General features: G+C 37.2%; 1 protein-coding gene across 2 annotated transcripts in view; it reads right to left on the bottom strand.

Moving 5' to 3' along the window:
- Positions 1-7635: 7635 nt before the first annotated feature.
- Positions 7636-16822, bottom strand: part of FCHO2 (FCH and mu domain containing endocytic adaptor 2) — a 149104-nt gene continuing 139917 nt past the window's right edge. Inside the window, exons 22-25 of one of the 2 annotated variants that reach the window (XM_064272994.1) lie at positions 15881-16080; positions 15105-15169; positions 11650-11814; positions 7636-11331 (exon numbers count right to left, since the gene is read on the bottom strand). In XM_064272994.1, the coding sequence (XP_064129064.1) occupies positions 11309-11331; positions 11650-11814; positions 15105-15169; positions 15881-16080 (453 nt within the window). In that variant the 3' untranslated portion in view covers positions 7636-11308. The remainder of the gene's footprint in view (positions 11332-11649; positions 11815-15104; positions 15170-15880; positions 16081-16822) is intronic. The other variant, XM_010588207.3, reaches the window with a different exon arrangement.

The following is a 16822-nucleotide window of genomic DNA, read 5'->3' as shown; positions in this document are numbered from 1 at the left end:
TTTTAGCTATGACATTTCTGATCAGCGCCTGATCTCTAAAATCTACATGATACTGCAAAAACACAACTACAAAAAACAAATAACCCAATTAAAAAATGCGCAAAGGATATGAACAGACACTTCACTAAAGAAGACATTCAGGTAGTTAACAGATACATGAGGAAACGCTCACAATCATTAGCCATTAGAGAAATGCAAATCAAAACTATAATGAGATTGCATCTCACTCCAACAAGGCTGGCATTAATCCAAAAAACACAAAATAATAAATGTTGGAGAGGTTGTGGAGAGACTGGAACACTTATACACTGCTGGTGGGAATGTAAAATGGTACAACCACATTGGAAATCAATTTGGCGCTTCCTTATAAAGCTAGAAATACAACTACCATACCATCCAGCAATCCCACTCCTTGGAATATATCCTAGAAAAATAAGAGCCTTTACACAAACAAATAAATGCACACCTATGTTTATTGCAGCACTGTTTACAATAGCAAAAAGATGGAAGCAACCACGGTGCCTATCAACGGATGAATGGATAAATTATGGTATATTCACACAATGGAATACTACACATCGATAAAGAACAGTGATGAATCTGTGAAACATTTCATAACATGGAGGAATCTGGAAGGCATTATGCTAAGTAAAATTAGTCAGTTGGAAAAGGAGGACTATTGTGTAAGACCACTATTATAAGAACTCGAGAAACAGTTTAAACAGAGAATATATTCTTTGATGGTTACAAGAATGGGAAGTGAGTGAGGGAGTGGGGTATTCACTAATTAGATAGTAGATAAGAACTACTTTAGGTGAAGGGAAAGAGAACACAGAATACAGGAGAGGTCAGCACAACTGGACTAAACCAAAAGCAGTTTCCTGGATAAACTGAATGCTTTGACGGCCCCCGTAGCAGTGGAGGGGGTTCGGAGACCACGGTTTCAGGGGACATCTAAGTCAATTGGCATAATTAAATCTATTAAGAGAACATTCTGCATCCCACTTTGGAGAGCGGCATCTGGGGTCTTAAACGCTAGCAAGGACCAGCTAAGGTGCATCAATTGGTCTCAACCCACCTGGAGCAAAGGAGAATGAAGAATACCAAGGACCGAAAGTAATTATGAGCCCAAGAGACAGAAAGGGCCACATAAACCAGAGACTACATCAGCCTGAAACCAGAAGAACTAGATGGTGCTTAGCTACAACCAATGACTGCCCTGACAGGGAACACAACAGAGAACCCCTGAGGGAGCAGGAGAGCAGTGGGATGCAGACCCCAAATTCTCATAAAAAGGCCAGACTTAATGGTCTGACTGAGACTAGAATAACCCTGGTGGTCATGGTCCTGAGACTTTCTGTTAGCCCAGGACAGGAGCCATTCCCAAAGCCAACTCTTCAGACAGGAATGGACTGGACAATGGGATAGAAAATGATGCTAGTGAAGGATGTTTCTTGGATCAAGTAGACACATGAGACTGTTGGCATCTTCTATCTGGAGGGGAGATGAGAGGCAGAGGGGGTCAGAAGTGGCGTAATGGACACAAAAAAAGAGAGTGGAGGGAAGGAGTGTGCTGTCTCATTAGGGGGAGAGCAATTAGGAGTACATAGCAAGGTGTGTATAAATTTCTGTATGAGAGACTGACTTGATTTGTAAACTTTCATTTAAAGCACAATAAAAATTCCTAAAAAATGTGCAAATAAAAGACCAAATGTAAAAAAAAAAAGAAAAAAATTTAACCAAGAGAATTCAGGATCATATACAAAAAATAATACACCACTACCAAGTGGGATTCATACCAGGTATGCAAGGATGATTCAACATTAGAAAATCAATGAACATAATCCACCACATAAATAAAACAAAAAAATCACATGATCATTTCAATTGACACAGATAAGGTATTCAATAAAGTCCAACATCCATTCCTGATAAAAAAATCTCAATAAAATAGGTATAGAAGGGAACTTCCTCAACATAATAAAGGGCATCTATCGCTATGAGTCATAATTGACTCGACGGCACTGGGTTTTTTTTGTTTTTTTATACAAAACTAGGCAACACTGGTCACATAGTGGTTAAGTGCTTTGGTTGCTAACCAAAAGGCCAGCAGTTGGAACCCACCAGGCGTTCCTTGGAAACTCTATGGGGCAGTTCCACTGTGTCCTATAGAGTCGCTATGAGTCAGAATCGACTCGATGGCAATGGGTGTTCTATACAAAACCAACAGCCAACATCATTCTTCACAGAGAGAGATTGAATACATTCCTCCTGAGAACAGGAACAAGACAAGGATGCCCTTTATCACCAGTTCTATTTAACATTGTGCTGGACATCCTAGAGAGCGATACAGCAAGAAATAAAGGGCATCCAAATTGGTAACGAAGGAGTAAAATTATCCCTATTTGCAGTTGATATGATACTATACATAGAGAACCCACAGGACTCAACTCCACAAGAAAACTGAATCTGTGGATTCAGCAGAGTAGTTGGATATATGATAACCATATAAAAATCAGCTGCATTCCTATACACCAGTAAAGAGAACTACGAAGAGGAAATCAGGGAAACAATACCATTTATAATAGCCCCTAAAAAGAAAACAACTTAGGAATATATCTAACCAGGGACGTAAGAGACCTATACAAAAAAAAACTACAAAACACTATTCCAAGAAAGAAAAAAAGACCTACATAAATGGAAAAACAAACCATGTTCATGGATAGGTAGGTTCAACATTATGAAAATGTCAATTCTACCCAAAGCAACCTACAGATAAAATTCAATCCCGATCCATATACCAACAGCATTCTTCAACAAGATGGAAAAACTAATCCTTAACTTTATATGGAAAGGGAAGAGGCTCTGGATAAGTAAAGCACTACTGAAGAAATGGAATAAAGTAGGAAGACTTGCATTACCTCACCTCAGAACCTATTATACAGCCACAGTAGTCAAAACAGCCTGCTCCTGGTACCAACAGCAGACACACTGACCAATGGAACAGAATTGAGAACCCAGATATAAATCCATCCACCTGATCTTTGACAGAGGCCCAAAGTGCATTAAATGGGGGGGAAAAACAGTCTTTTTAACAAATGGTGCTGGCAAAACTGGGTTTCCATCTGTAAAAAAAATGAAACAGGACCCATACCTCACAGCATACACAAACACTAATTCAAAACGGATGAAAGACCTAAACATAAAACCAAAAACTATGAAGATGATAGGGAAAAAACAGGGTCAACATCAGAGGCCATAATACAGAGCATAAACAGAATTCAAGGCATAACTGACAATACACAAACACCAGAAGACAAACTAGATAACTGGGATCTTCTAAAATAAAACATTTATGGTCATCCAAAGACTTCACCAAAAGAGTAAAAAGAGAACCTACAGACCGGAAAAAAAAATTGGCTATGAGAAGTTTGACAAAGATCTAATCTCTAAAATCTATAGGAAAATTTAACACTTCTACAACAAAAAGACAAATAATCCAAATAAAAAATGAGCAAAAGTTATGAACAGACACTTCAACAAAGACATTCAAGTAGCTAACAGATACATGAGAAAATGCTTGAGATCACTAGTCATTAGAGAAATACAAATCAAAACCAGAGTGAGATTACCATCTTACCCCAGCATTACTGGCATGAATCAAAAAAACAGAAAAACAAATGTTGGAGAGGCTGCGGGGAGACTGGAACTCTTACGCATTGCTGGTGGGAATGCAAAACGGTATTTACAACCATTTTGGAAAATGATATAGTGCTTCCATAAAAAGCTAGAAATAGAAATACCACAAAATCCACCAATCCCACTCCTAGGAATATATCCTAGAAAAATTAAGAGCCATCATACAAATAGACATGCACACCCATGTTCACTGAAGCATTGTTTGCAATAGCAAAAAGATGGAAACAACCTAGGTGCTCATCAATAGACAAATGGATAAATTATGGTACATACACACAATGGAATACTATGAAACAGGAAAGAACAATGATGAATCTGTGAAGCATCTATGCTGAGTGAAATAAGTCAATCACAAAATGATAAATATTGTATGAGACCACTACTATAAAAACTCATGAAAAGGTTTACTCACAAAAAGAAACATCTTTGATGGTTACAAGGGAGGGGAGGGGTGGGAGGGAAAAACACTAAATGTACAACAGATACTGGGGAAGCCAGCCAACTTGTCCAAGGCAAGGTCATGGAAGTTCCACAGACACATCCAAACTTCCTGAGAGACCAAATTACTAGGCTGAGGGCTGTGGGGACCATCATCTCGGAGAACATCTAGCTCAACTGGCATAACATAGTTTATAAAGAAAATATTCTACATTCTATTTCGTGAGTAGTGCCTGGGGTCTTAAAAGTTTGTGAGAAGTCACCTAAGATCTTCATTGGTCTCACCCCATCTGGAGCAAGGGAGAATGAAGAAAACCAAAGACACAAGGGAAAGATTAGTCCAAAAGACTAATGGACCACAACTACCACTGCCTCCACCAGACTGAGTCCAGCACAACTAGTTGGTGCCTGGCTACCACCACCGACTGCTCTGACAGGGATCACAATAGGGGGTTCCAGGCAGAGCTGGAGAAAAACGTAGAACAAAATTCTAACTCACAAAAAAAGACTACTTGCTGGTCTAATGGACACTGGAAAAACCCCAAGAGTATGCCCCCTGGACACCCTTTTAAGTCGGTACTGAAGTCACTCCCAAGGTTCACTTCAGCCAAAGATCAGACAGGCCCATAAAACAGAACAAGACTAAATGGACACCAGTTCAGTGGTGAGGATGAGAAGGCAGGAGGGGACAGGAAAGCTGGTAACGGGAACCCAGGGTTGAGAGGGGGAGAGTCGACATCTCATGGGCTTGACAACCAGTGTCACAAAATATGCGTATTAATTGTTTAATAGGAAAATAATTTGCTCTGTAGACCTTCATCTAAAGTCCAGTAATAGAAAAAAAAAATTCCTCTTTGAAGTTTCCTATAACCTCAGTCTACTTTTAAAGTGTTGCTGAACCTCCTTTGAATTTGGTAACATTTTCAGTGACTTTTCTTTTAATCCATTAAAAATAATAACAAAAAGTGACTGTTTCTGAAGGGGAGGAAAAATTAACCCATCCTTTAAAGTAAGATGGGAATAGTCCTAGAGGACACAAGACCAATCGATCAAAACAAATGACCCACTTTGGCATAGAGGGTCGTGAAAAGAACTCTGACATAGCCGTCCTCAGAGTTTGTGTTGGTGCTGACCTCATGGAGGGGTGGCCTCACTCGGCCCACATACCCCAGGGTTAGTCCTACTTCTGCCACTTGCAAGGCTCCTTCCTGGCTTTTTCTCGGAAGACGCTCTGCTCTGACTTCCCTAGGATGGCAGATTGACAAAAGGTATGTCTGTACAAGTTGGCACTTTAGAACTAATTTCACATTCAATTTTTAATTTTACATAATTAAACATAGAAGGCAAGCTAAAATGTTCACATGCCCAAATTATGAATGACCCAACAATAGGCCTGCCCTTCAAAGTTGACCGTTGCCAAACTCTTACCAACCACACCTAGGATGATCAGGGGTGAGACCTGCCACGTTCCTCAGCAAATAGCCATCTCATATTTAAAAGCGATGTCCTTTAGCCATACCCAGTGATGGTTGGCTATTGCATTGTGCAAATCTGCTGCAAAAGGTCTCTTTAAAGTTTTGAAAAGCAAAGACGTCACTGGTGACTAATGTGCACCTGACCCAAGCCATGGTCTTCTAAATCACTTGATATGCACGTGAAAGCTGGACAATGAAAAAGAATCGACACATTCGAACTGTGGTATTGAAGAATATTGAATATACTGTGGGTTGCCAGAAAAGCAAATCAGTCTTATTAAAAATATAACCAGAATGTTCCTTAGAAGCAAGGATGGCGAGACTTAGGCTTGCTAACTTTGGACACATCCTGAGGAAAGACCCATTACTAGAGAAGGACATCATGTTTGGTAAAATAGAGGGTCAGTGAAAACAAGAGAAACCTTCAATGAGATGAACTTACACAATAGCCACAACAATGGACTCAAACATACCAAAGATCATGAAGATGGCACAGGACCAGGCAGTGTTTTGTTCTGTGACACATAAGGCCACCATGAGCCGGTCAGGAGGAAAGCCGACTCCACAATAACTAATAATGACAAATGTGCCTCAACCCCAAGACTTAGAGAGGCCTGTATCCTCAGGTGATTAACAAGGGCACATTTCTAGAACCCAAAGGCCATAGTCAAAGAGTAGAGAATGTTCATGTCACCTTAGCTCTTGGAAAAGGAAGTGACATTTCTTGCAACTGAAAGGAATAATTTCTGGTGGGTTTAAAGTTGCAAATTAACAGAGGATTATGAAAAATCTATTTAGCTGTGAAGGCAGCTGTGAATGCAAACTAATAGTTCGATATAACTTTTCAGTTAATTATCTCCATGGGGCACTACTGTGTTACCTATCACTCATAATACCTTTGTGCTTAAGAGGCAGAAAGCTTATCTGTGGAGTCAGTCCCATTGGCTGCTGGCAATTTAACACCTTATTAGGAAAAATAGATATTGCCCAGGATTTCCTTTCAGAAGTTGACCTCAGAGACACTTATGATGGAGCAGATATCTAGATATTTTTCCTTGACTGCTCTAAGCAATTCTAGGATTCACAGAGGTTTTGCAGTAGTTTACATGGGAAAAAAAAAAGACATTTCCAGGACGTTTATAGCCAAGTAGATAATATCTGGAAAATTTATTGAAGCCCTAAAGTATGCATGCTTAAGGATGTTGGATAGGCTATACAGTATTACTTTTGGTTAATTACTGAACTTTAAAATATTTTTATTTTAAAATTCCCACTTAATGTTTGTTGCCCAAAGGAAGTACACAGGTATGTCTTATCTCTCTCATAGTTTGCCTACAAATCAAACTCCCCTATTTCAGTGGCTATTAGCAATTCTTTATATTTCACATTTTTCAAACAACGACTTGTTTTTCTTCAGGAGGAAAAAAAAAATCTGTTCATACATAAGAATCTAGTTTGTATTGTCCTCTTAAGGGAAAGAAGTAGCTCTTTCATGTTTGACTTCCAAGCCGCCTAATTTCTGAAAAACTGATCATCATTACTGTGCAAATGTATGAAATGTGTATGTTTTGAATTGCTCACTGAATTCTGTCCTAATGAGTTGGCATTTTGAGGGGATTTTTCCTAATAAAAACACCATCTCTGACTGGGGAACTGCCTGAGTCAAAGATCTCAGGGCCACTAAATACCGTGGATGCCACCAGTTGGGATCACAAGGAAGTAAAGCAAGCAGCTGCAGTTATGCGCTAAGAGGATTCTGAACTATAGAGTCTAATCATCAAGAAGCTTACAGGGCTTTAACAACAAAGTGAAGAGACAACCTACACTGGGAGAAAATTGGGGGAACTATGTAACAAATAAGGGTTTAATACCCAGAATATATAAAGAACTTCTACAACATAACAACAAAAAAGACAAACAATCCAATAAAAGGGGCGGCGGCGGGGGGGGGGGGCGGGTAGGGCAAAGAACTTGAATAGACATTTCACCAAGAATATATAGAAATAGCCAACAAACACAAGAAAAGATGCTCAACATCATTTGCCATTAACACCAAAGCAGCCACCACAGAGCGGATTCTAACTCATGGCTACTACCCCATGTATCCCATAGTAGACTGCACACCATAGCTGTGACCTTCTGAAAGCAGAATGCTAGGCCTTTCTTCCAAGGCATGTGTACCTCTTGTTGGGTTTGAACCACCAACCTTTCATTTAGTAGCCAAGTGCATTAGCCACATGCACCACCCAGGGAGTCCTGGCAGAGAACTACTTGGTGCTTATCAAACCCCGTTTCTTTTTCCTCCTAAACACACAACCAAACTACATTTCCTAGCTTCCCCTGCAGTTAGCTGGAGCCACAAAATCAAGTTCTGATTAATGGAATGTGGGCAGAAGTGATGATGCCAATTCTGGGCCTGGCCCATAAAAAAGTCCCATGTAATCTTTGCTCTTTTTCCTCTCTGACAGCCAAATGGAGAAACTTCTGAGCAGGATCAGGAAATGGAAGTAGCCTGGAGCCCTGAATTGCCATATGGAGCAAAGCTCCCCCTCAAACCTGCACAGGACTGTGATGCAAACAACGTAGTATTTAGTCCCTGAGATCTTGGAGTTGTTTATTACAGCAGCTAGCACAATTTACCCTAATAGAAGTAGAAATGAGGGGAAGAAAAAAACAGAATGAAGATAAAATTGATGGGCATATGGTATGAATGGTAAGAGACGACCTGCTCTTTCCACAGGTTCCCTAGCCCTGACCTAGGATTCACTGATGTGCACCTTTTGGTAACACAGATTTTGCAAAACTTCCTATACCTAAGATGAATTCTTTCTGTTTTCATTTCCTTTCTAAATCCACTGTTTTGGGAGGATCTTGTTCTTAATTATTTCTTTGGAACAATATGAATTTAAAATTGTCTAAGACTGTGTGTGTTCCTGAGCCACTGGTCAGGAGGATGGTCTTGACTAAAGCTTAACAACAATTTAAATATACGTCAAAACACACACAATTTTTTTTAAAGAATTTCTATATTTTTGGATATTCTCCAAATGAAGTTTTTCTACACAATCAATTAAAATGAAATTGCATAGTTTAATTTGTATGCCTGTTCAAATGATGGTACAAAATTCAAACTACTAATTCATCTCTTGGCTGGCTTACGTTGCCCTAACATTTACAACATGGCTATTACTTTCAATAGGAATAAAAAGATGCAAAACCAATTAATAAATTATATATTACATGTTTATTAAGGGTACAACTTTTATGTAAAATTTACATTTTATGAAAAAAATCAAAAATATTTACAAAATTTTGTAAGATAGATTTGCATTGTTCTAATTACAACCCAAAGTAGTAAATAACAACCCTTAAAAACTCACATTTGTTAGAGTTCTGTGTTTACAAATTCTTGGTTAAAGAAAAGCTACAAAGTTTATCACTATACATAAGCAAGAACCAGCTTGCTAAATACATTTCCCATTGAAAATCTACTGGTCTGTTTTACACCATTAGTGGACTTCTTTAAATGGAAAAAAAAAAAAAATCAATATAAACTTATATGGCTTCAAAATTGTAACTTGCACCCAACAGAAATTTATGTACCAACACTTGGCATGAAGACTGTGGTAATTAAGAAAGTGCAGAAGTTTAACCATTTCACTAATTTGTACATTTGCAGGTAATACTTGATTAAAAACAAACATGGTGAGTATAATAACATCTGGATTCCAATAATAAAATATCTACTGCCCAATAAAAGCAGTTGGATTGCAAAGCAGATTACAGTTACGATTCCAGTAAAGGACAGTAATTGAATTTTAAAAAAGCACAATATACGAGTTAGAAATTCTAGTTTTGCTCCCTACTTAGTAAAGATTAACATGTTAGCAAATTGTTTTATGTGTTGCTTCAGTCAAATCTAAATTTAGAACTGGGATAATACTGAATATATATAAAAAAAGTACATATTGTGTTATACATTGCTGAAGAGTAGATTTTCTGCTGTATTTAGTATAGCAAGATTTTACGTAAATGTATAGTAAAAGGGGTTTTCTATAAGTTTAACAGAACAATTAGTGGTTTTATATAAATTATCATATATAACACAACTTTTCACTTCTACTATGCAAAATGGACATTGGCATTTATCATTATAAATAAAATTCCCATTTGTAAATTATGAAAATTTGTCCAAAATATTTCATCTCTGCAATTAATCAGGATTTGTTATAAAATTAGATTTTTTACTATTTAATATTAGTACTTTAAGAAAAGCTTACCCCCAAACATCACTTCAAATAAGTTCTGTATTTTTAACAGGTGGCAATTAAATAATGTACAAATTGATAACTTTTCCAATTGTTTCCAACTGTTGAAAACAAGCCAAATGGCAGCCCCTCTCCCTCTGTTGCCAAAATTAATCTTATCTAAAACGCTATTCTTCACAAAATATTACAAAACTCATGTTCACAATACAATCAGTGACTGAATGTGTAAATTTTCAATGATAAACAGAATAATTATGGAAATGGTAAATTGAGAGTAAAACTACCAATTCTCAATTTACCATTATAGTGTTTCAGAGTTCAGGTTTAAAAATTCACATACTTTTGATGAAGTTAAGATCAAATATTTGAAGTTAAATTTTTTTCCCTATAAATATATGCAATTCATTAGGTATAATTTTCTTTCTAGTGGCTACAGTGTATCACTAAGGAAAATGAGTCAGAAATCTTAAGTATAAATTATCTTTTAGTTACTCTGAATTCCCTTCCCAACTGCAGTCAAAGGTATTTACTAAAATTGCAAATATTTTGTAAAACTGCTTGACCACCATAAGATTCTGAATAGAAAATTCAGACTGTGAGAAAACAAGTGAGACACATTAACGAACACAAACTGGATAGGCACATTTCTGGTTTTTGTTATTGTTTTAAAAGGCACACATTATGCAATCCATATAAAAATAAATTAAATCTACAGCATTAATTCATCAGAACAATCACAACTTCTATAAAGTTAACTAACTGCAGAAGTAAATATCTCTGCTGTCTTTTGCAAGCTTATTTTAAAACACATTGCACTTGAAGATTAAAAAAATATAAAACACCATTTACACTTTATTAATATGTTCATATGAAAATCAAATCATAAATTTTTTGCATACAACTAGGGACTCTAGTCTGATTTTATGGCACATAACTCAATTTGATTGAGTATTCTGAGTTAACGTTATCCAAAACTTAGAATTCATGTTCTGTTTGTATCCATTTAATATCAAACTTAAGAAATTTCCAAGCTACCTCTGACTATAAAAATTTATAGAAAGCTAAATTATTCTGTGCTTGCTTTCCTGAAATTTTTGACCTGATGTTTTCACCATAACCCCCATTTTTCAACATAGACACTGAAGATAATTTTAAATTTCACTATTAAAACTTCATTTTACTGAGATTCTTAAAAAAAAATGTGCTTCCTGAATATTGCAGTTGATCACTTACAGCATTGAAAATCATCTCAGTGCTACTTCTTTCAATGACTCACTTTAAAAGTGCAATGTAATGTTTGTAGTCAGCTCTCAAATATGTCTAAGTTTAAAGGACATAATACAACTTAGAACAGTGTTTGCAAAGAATGGATAACACAGAATGGCAGGTTTGTACTACTTCCTGGAGCCAACCACTTTCCCAGGTCCATCAACAATCGGCCAGATACCGTCCTGAAAAACACCAAGCAAACCCTTGTAATTATAATTCCAGATGAACCCAAAGGAGGATATTTTTCATTGTGGTTATAGATATAGAACCTCAGTTCCCATCTGCTGTTTACAATACATAAAAATCAGATCACAGGTGTTCAGCTATCCTGACTATGGGTATTCTATCTCTCAGGTGTGTTTCTACCCGGCAGTCTGTACCAAGGGTCAAAGAAAAAACTTCATGCTTTTATATCATAAACTGCTTGACAGTTGTTTAGTAGCTGTTAGAAAACAAATGTTTCTCATGTATATTAAAAACCTTGAAATCTCCCAACTTACCAGTGGCAAATCGCTTCTTTACTAAAGAAAGCCTATAGCCCGTGCCTACAAGTTCAATATCTACTCCTGAGAGGGTGCTTCCCTCGCTGAGAAATTGCACTGCAAGTGTTGTGGGTTTACTGGGTCCTTCTGAAAGATCAAATTTTGCTCTGAGGGACCCAGAACCTACAGGGAAAAGAATAAGAAACTTACACAAGGGTAAAATACATTTCATACCAAATAAACTTATACGATCATGTAAGCTAAACAACATCAAATTCACCAATTGTAGATAATAAATGAATCATTGTCCTGTTTCCAAATCAGATTTCATACAGTAAATATGAACTAACTTTCATTAAGTAAATAATCTTAATTCATGCTTCCTTTTGACTTAATACAAATCTTCAGAAATGTTTGTTACTGAGACGCCTATGCTACAAGCGTATTAAAGTAAGCCAAAATAGAGGTCAGTCAGTCACTGAGGACAGCTCAGAGGGAAATCCTTGGAGAGATATGGGTGGGATAAAGTAAGAAGAAAATGACTGCAGGATACCTATATCACGGAAGTGGGAGAGAGGTAAAGAAGGAAAGTAGCTAGGATTGGGAAGGGCTGTATTAAAATTAGTACATTCTATTCGCTTTTCTTTAAAAAAATTTACTAGTCTAACATCATGCCAAATAGATATTTCTGAGGTGCTTTCTTTTTGGTATAACCATTTATTCAACTTCCTTCAGTCTAACAGTGTGACAGAAACAGTAATAATTATACTTAGTGAGATAAGTGCTATAAAGGAGGCCTCGGGAGCTACGGGTGCACAAGCACCTATTCCTGCCAGAATTTACAGATGGTGGTAGTGATGATACATTACATGCAGAGGTAACCATGGGTACAGAGATGGGACACCTGAGAGGGCAGGATGGGTTTAGGAAACTGCAGATACACCAGAATCGCTAGAGAACAGGCTACAAGTGGAAGCAGAGTGGCAGAAGACGTGACTACAGTGGTAGCAAGAACCAGGCTGTAGATAACTTTACATGTCAAGGCAAGGAATTTAGGATGTAATGACAAACGTAAGGATGACAAGAACATTTCAGGTTAGTGCCTTAAAAGGGGAGAGGGAAACAAGACGCAAGGTAGGGAGACCAACTGAAAGTTAATAAATAGTCTATAACTCTAGGTGACAGAAAACTGAGATGTGAACTGGGTCTAAGAGGAAACAAAGAAGGGAATGCATTTGAAAGATACTGTAGTGAGGAGCTGGAATCAAAAGGTAAGAAAGGAGGAGGAGTCTAAGAAGGTTCCCAGGTTTCTGGTTAGGGCAAGTAGATGGAACTGCTGAGTAAAGTGATGCTCTGTGACTCCTTGAACAGGAGTTTAACACTACAGAGAGAAATCTGGAAGGTGTCACAACACTGATCCTGCCTACACTATTGTGTCTGGTGGTGTAGATCAGTACGGGAGATGAACTGCTGCTTAATTTTTAACCATTGTCCAAGCCCTCCTAAAATTTTACAATTCTTAATGTGCAACTCAAATCTGTGAAAGCTCTACCACAGGCCAAGAGTAGCCACCTTGGCAACCCTTAAACTTTAGAATTATTTCCCGTCCTTCTTCTGGGCATAGAGCCAAAAATATAAATGTTTATATTTTATACTATTCTAATTTGAACCTTTTTATAGGCATGACTAATAAAAATCAGAACCACATATAAGGTTTTTCCATTTCCTCTTATAGACCCTCAAATACCTGAATAACAGATTAAAATATCTTGCTAAGAAAATGTGTATCTTATTTTTCAGAGAACAAATTCCCTTCTTGGTAAGTATTTACAACAGTATAGTTTCATTAAATCAGAGGAAATTACATCCTTTTTTTTCCTTGCTAACTGGGTGTAAGCCCTCAAATCAAGTAGGATTTCTGGTTTACTCCTAGTTTAAACTAGGAGCTAGGGTAAAATTCAGTGCAGCTGGCTACCTGAAAAGAGGCAATCTTTAAGTACCAAACAACAACAAGAAAACTGCAGATTAGCTCAATTATTTCACTCAATGATTGGCTCTCTAGGAAAAAAAAGACCAATTCTGCGTGGCAGTGCATGTGAACAGACAACAGGTGTTCACTGTCCTTTATACACAAACACCTACAAAGAAAACTGCTGACATGTTTTATGTTTTGATTACATTGTACTTGAAGTGTTTAAAAGGAAAAAGCTGAGGAAAACTTGAAGAATCAAAAAGCCTAGTCAACAAGAAGTTACTGGTATTCAAAAGAGGGTAGGGGAATTCTCCTTTGATTATGAAAAAATGAGACTATCTAATGGTTGTTCTGGGAACTATATCCCAATTATAAGTTGAGTTGGTAGGGGAGATACCAGGAGTGATCAGCTAGCACTTTTCTTTTTCACTGTGAACACCAACAGGGACAGACTTAGTGGGGAAAGGCAATTAGCTTGTTTCTCCTTAAATAATCATCACAGAATTGAAAGCTGCTGATGGCTAGTTTTAATGGGGGGCGGGGGGAGGAAGGACCCCTTTAAAGTGTTAAAAAGCAAAGTTGTCACTTTGAGGACTAAGGTGTGCCTGATCCAAGCCATGGTGTTTTTAATCACCTCATATGCATGTGAAAGCTGGACAATGAATAAGGAAGACCGAAGAAAAACTGATGCCTTTGAATTATGGTGCTGGTGAAGAATATTGAATATATACCATGGACTGCCAGAAGAATGAACAAATTTGTCTTTGAAGAAGTATAGCCAGAACACTCCTTAGAAGCAAGGATGGTGGGACTTTGTCTCATGTACTTTGGACATGTTATCAGGAGAAACCCGTCCCCGGAAAAGGACATCATGCTTGGTTAAGTAGCGCGGGTCAGTGAAAAAGAGGAAGACCCTCAACAAGATGGATTGACACAGCAGCTGCAACAATGGGCTCAAACATAGTAACGACTGTGAGGGTGGCACAAAACTGGGCAGTGTTTTGTTCTGGTGTACGTAGAGTCGGTATGAGTGGGAACCGAGTCAACAGCATCTAACAACAACAATGAAAGGAGCAGGAAAGGTTCTCTTAGGACGATGGAGTAGGCAAGGGGGCTTTCTAAGGCCTGGAAGCTCCTGTATGATTTCCGGGAGGCCAGGAGGACCCCATTAACAGAATGAACTAAACTGATTTAGCACACTTTAATAGGTATTTTCTTTTAATGTTGCTTTGTAAACACAGAATCATTTACATAATATTTATAAAGTTGCAGGAAAACTAACATTTTTTTTTTTAAGCAGAGACAACATATTCAATCTAGAGAGAAAAAAATATGTTCTGAATCGCAGCTGGTTCACTCTTATTTAAGGAATTAACTTCCACCTAGTGGCCAACTCCAGAACTAATCAAAAGGCATGAAATTCCAAAAGGAAACTTTCAATAAACATGCCTAAAAAAATCTATTTGCAGTGATATAAACAAAAAAGCATGCACGTACTTACCTCCATTTTCTGATTTTTCTGAAATACCAGATAATTTCCAAAAAGCTTTCATTTGTTCTGCATTCCTGTAATAAAATATCTTTAAATGTGTAGTATAGTATCTTACACACAGATGAGCATTCAATAAAGGAATTAATTTTAAAATTTCCACTAGAACTGTAGTGCTAAATTTACTTTAGTTTCACACGGTGAAAATGTGGCTACAATATAGTATAAATATAATGCTCCATGTTTCTTGATTAATGGAAGTTTACCAAATTATGTAATACTTCTCATTTCTACTGGTCAGAAAAATGAAAACTAAATGTGTTTAGGTGGCTCAGTACCTCCATTATCAAGGGAAACAAACTGTTATTATTAAATAGTGAAGCAAATGTAAGAGTGATTAGAGTCTATACTACTAATAATGGAGACGACAAGAAAAGTGATTAAGGGATTGGAGTAACTAATACTATTGAACACCTAATCATAATATTTAATCCTGTAAAATAAGTGCTATTTTTTTTTTAATGGAAAAAAAAAATGAAGCTTACAGAGGTTAACAGTTTACCTGAGAGCAAAGTTAGTACGGTGGTGACAGCAAAGCTACTTTTATTTTGGATTGAGGTTACTATAGCTTAACTAGTAAAACAAACTGCATCTTCTACAGCAATGGTTTGTATGACTAATTGCACTAAAACTTTTCAAACTTACAAACCAACTTTCAGAAGTTTGGTTCTAAAAGTTGGGAATTGCAACAGAAATTTGGCAGGAATTCAGAAATATACTTTATTTACCATATTGCAGGAGGAAGGGACTGCATGTTTGTGACTCCTCCATCCACTGGTACCACTACCTGTATGTTGGAAAGCACACTTGGTGCCACCATAGCTTCTGGGTTGTACTTGTAATCCACTCTGAGATCTGTGGTGCCAGCACTACATTTCCAGTACGTTGCAAGGTTCAGAGGAGTGGACTGAATACCATTTGATGATACCTTTACATAGGAAAAACACACAAACAAACCATTATCCTTGGCTTGAAAAGTAAACAAGTCATGTTAACGACATGGATACTTGAACATAAGGGTTCACGGAATCAAAACTATCTAATGAGGGGGCTGTCTGTTGCTAGGTAGAATAAAGCAGACTCCTATCAAAGGAGTAAGGATGGCTCTCAAAGTGTAGAACTGGGATTACCTACATAAAAATTTTAGTAGTGTTTGTTAAAAACGTCCATTCCCCTGGCTCTGACTACAGAGAATCTGACTCAACTGCGTGGGGACAGGGTCCAGAAATAAGCATGTCATCAGATGATTTTTATTTATATATGTAAAGTTTGAGAATCTCTCTACAAAGAATTCTATGATTCTTTATGAGTTTTATGAATTCAGATTCAAAATGGTGAGAAAAAACAAAGGGTCACTATGAAGTTCCTCAAGCCTGGAGTTAGAATGTTTCTAACTTCGAATGTTTAACTTTAATCACATGACCCTCAGTAAGTGGTACAATTCTTTCAAAGCTTTCAGCAGTTTTGATCAAATGGCTTCTTCTCATTGAGATTACTCTGACCACCCTGTTTAAATTTACATTGAAAATTGCATTTTCAATCTTCCTTACCTTACCCTACATTTTTCCTTTTCTCCATACCACTTATTTTCTAACAAACAATTATTTACTTCTTATATTTTCTGACTCCCCACCACAGTCCTGGAAATGATCAAGCACTGAATAAATAAA

This window comes from Loxodonta africana, chromosome 2 (assembly GCF_030014295.1).
Source record: "Loxodonta africana isolate mLoxAfr1 chromosome 2, mLoxAfr1.hap2, whole genome shotgun sequence".
NCBI lineage: Eukaryota > Metazoa > Chordata > Mammalia > Proboscidea > Elephantidae > Loxodonta > Loxodonta africana.
This window is presented reverse-complemented; position numbering and strand designations above follow the sequence as displayed.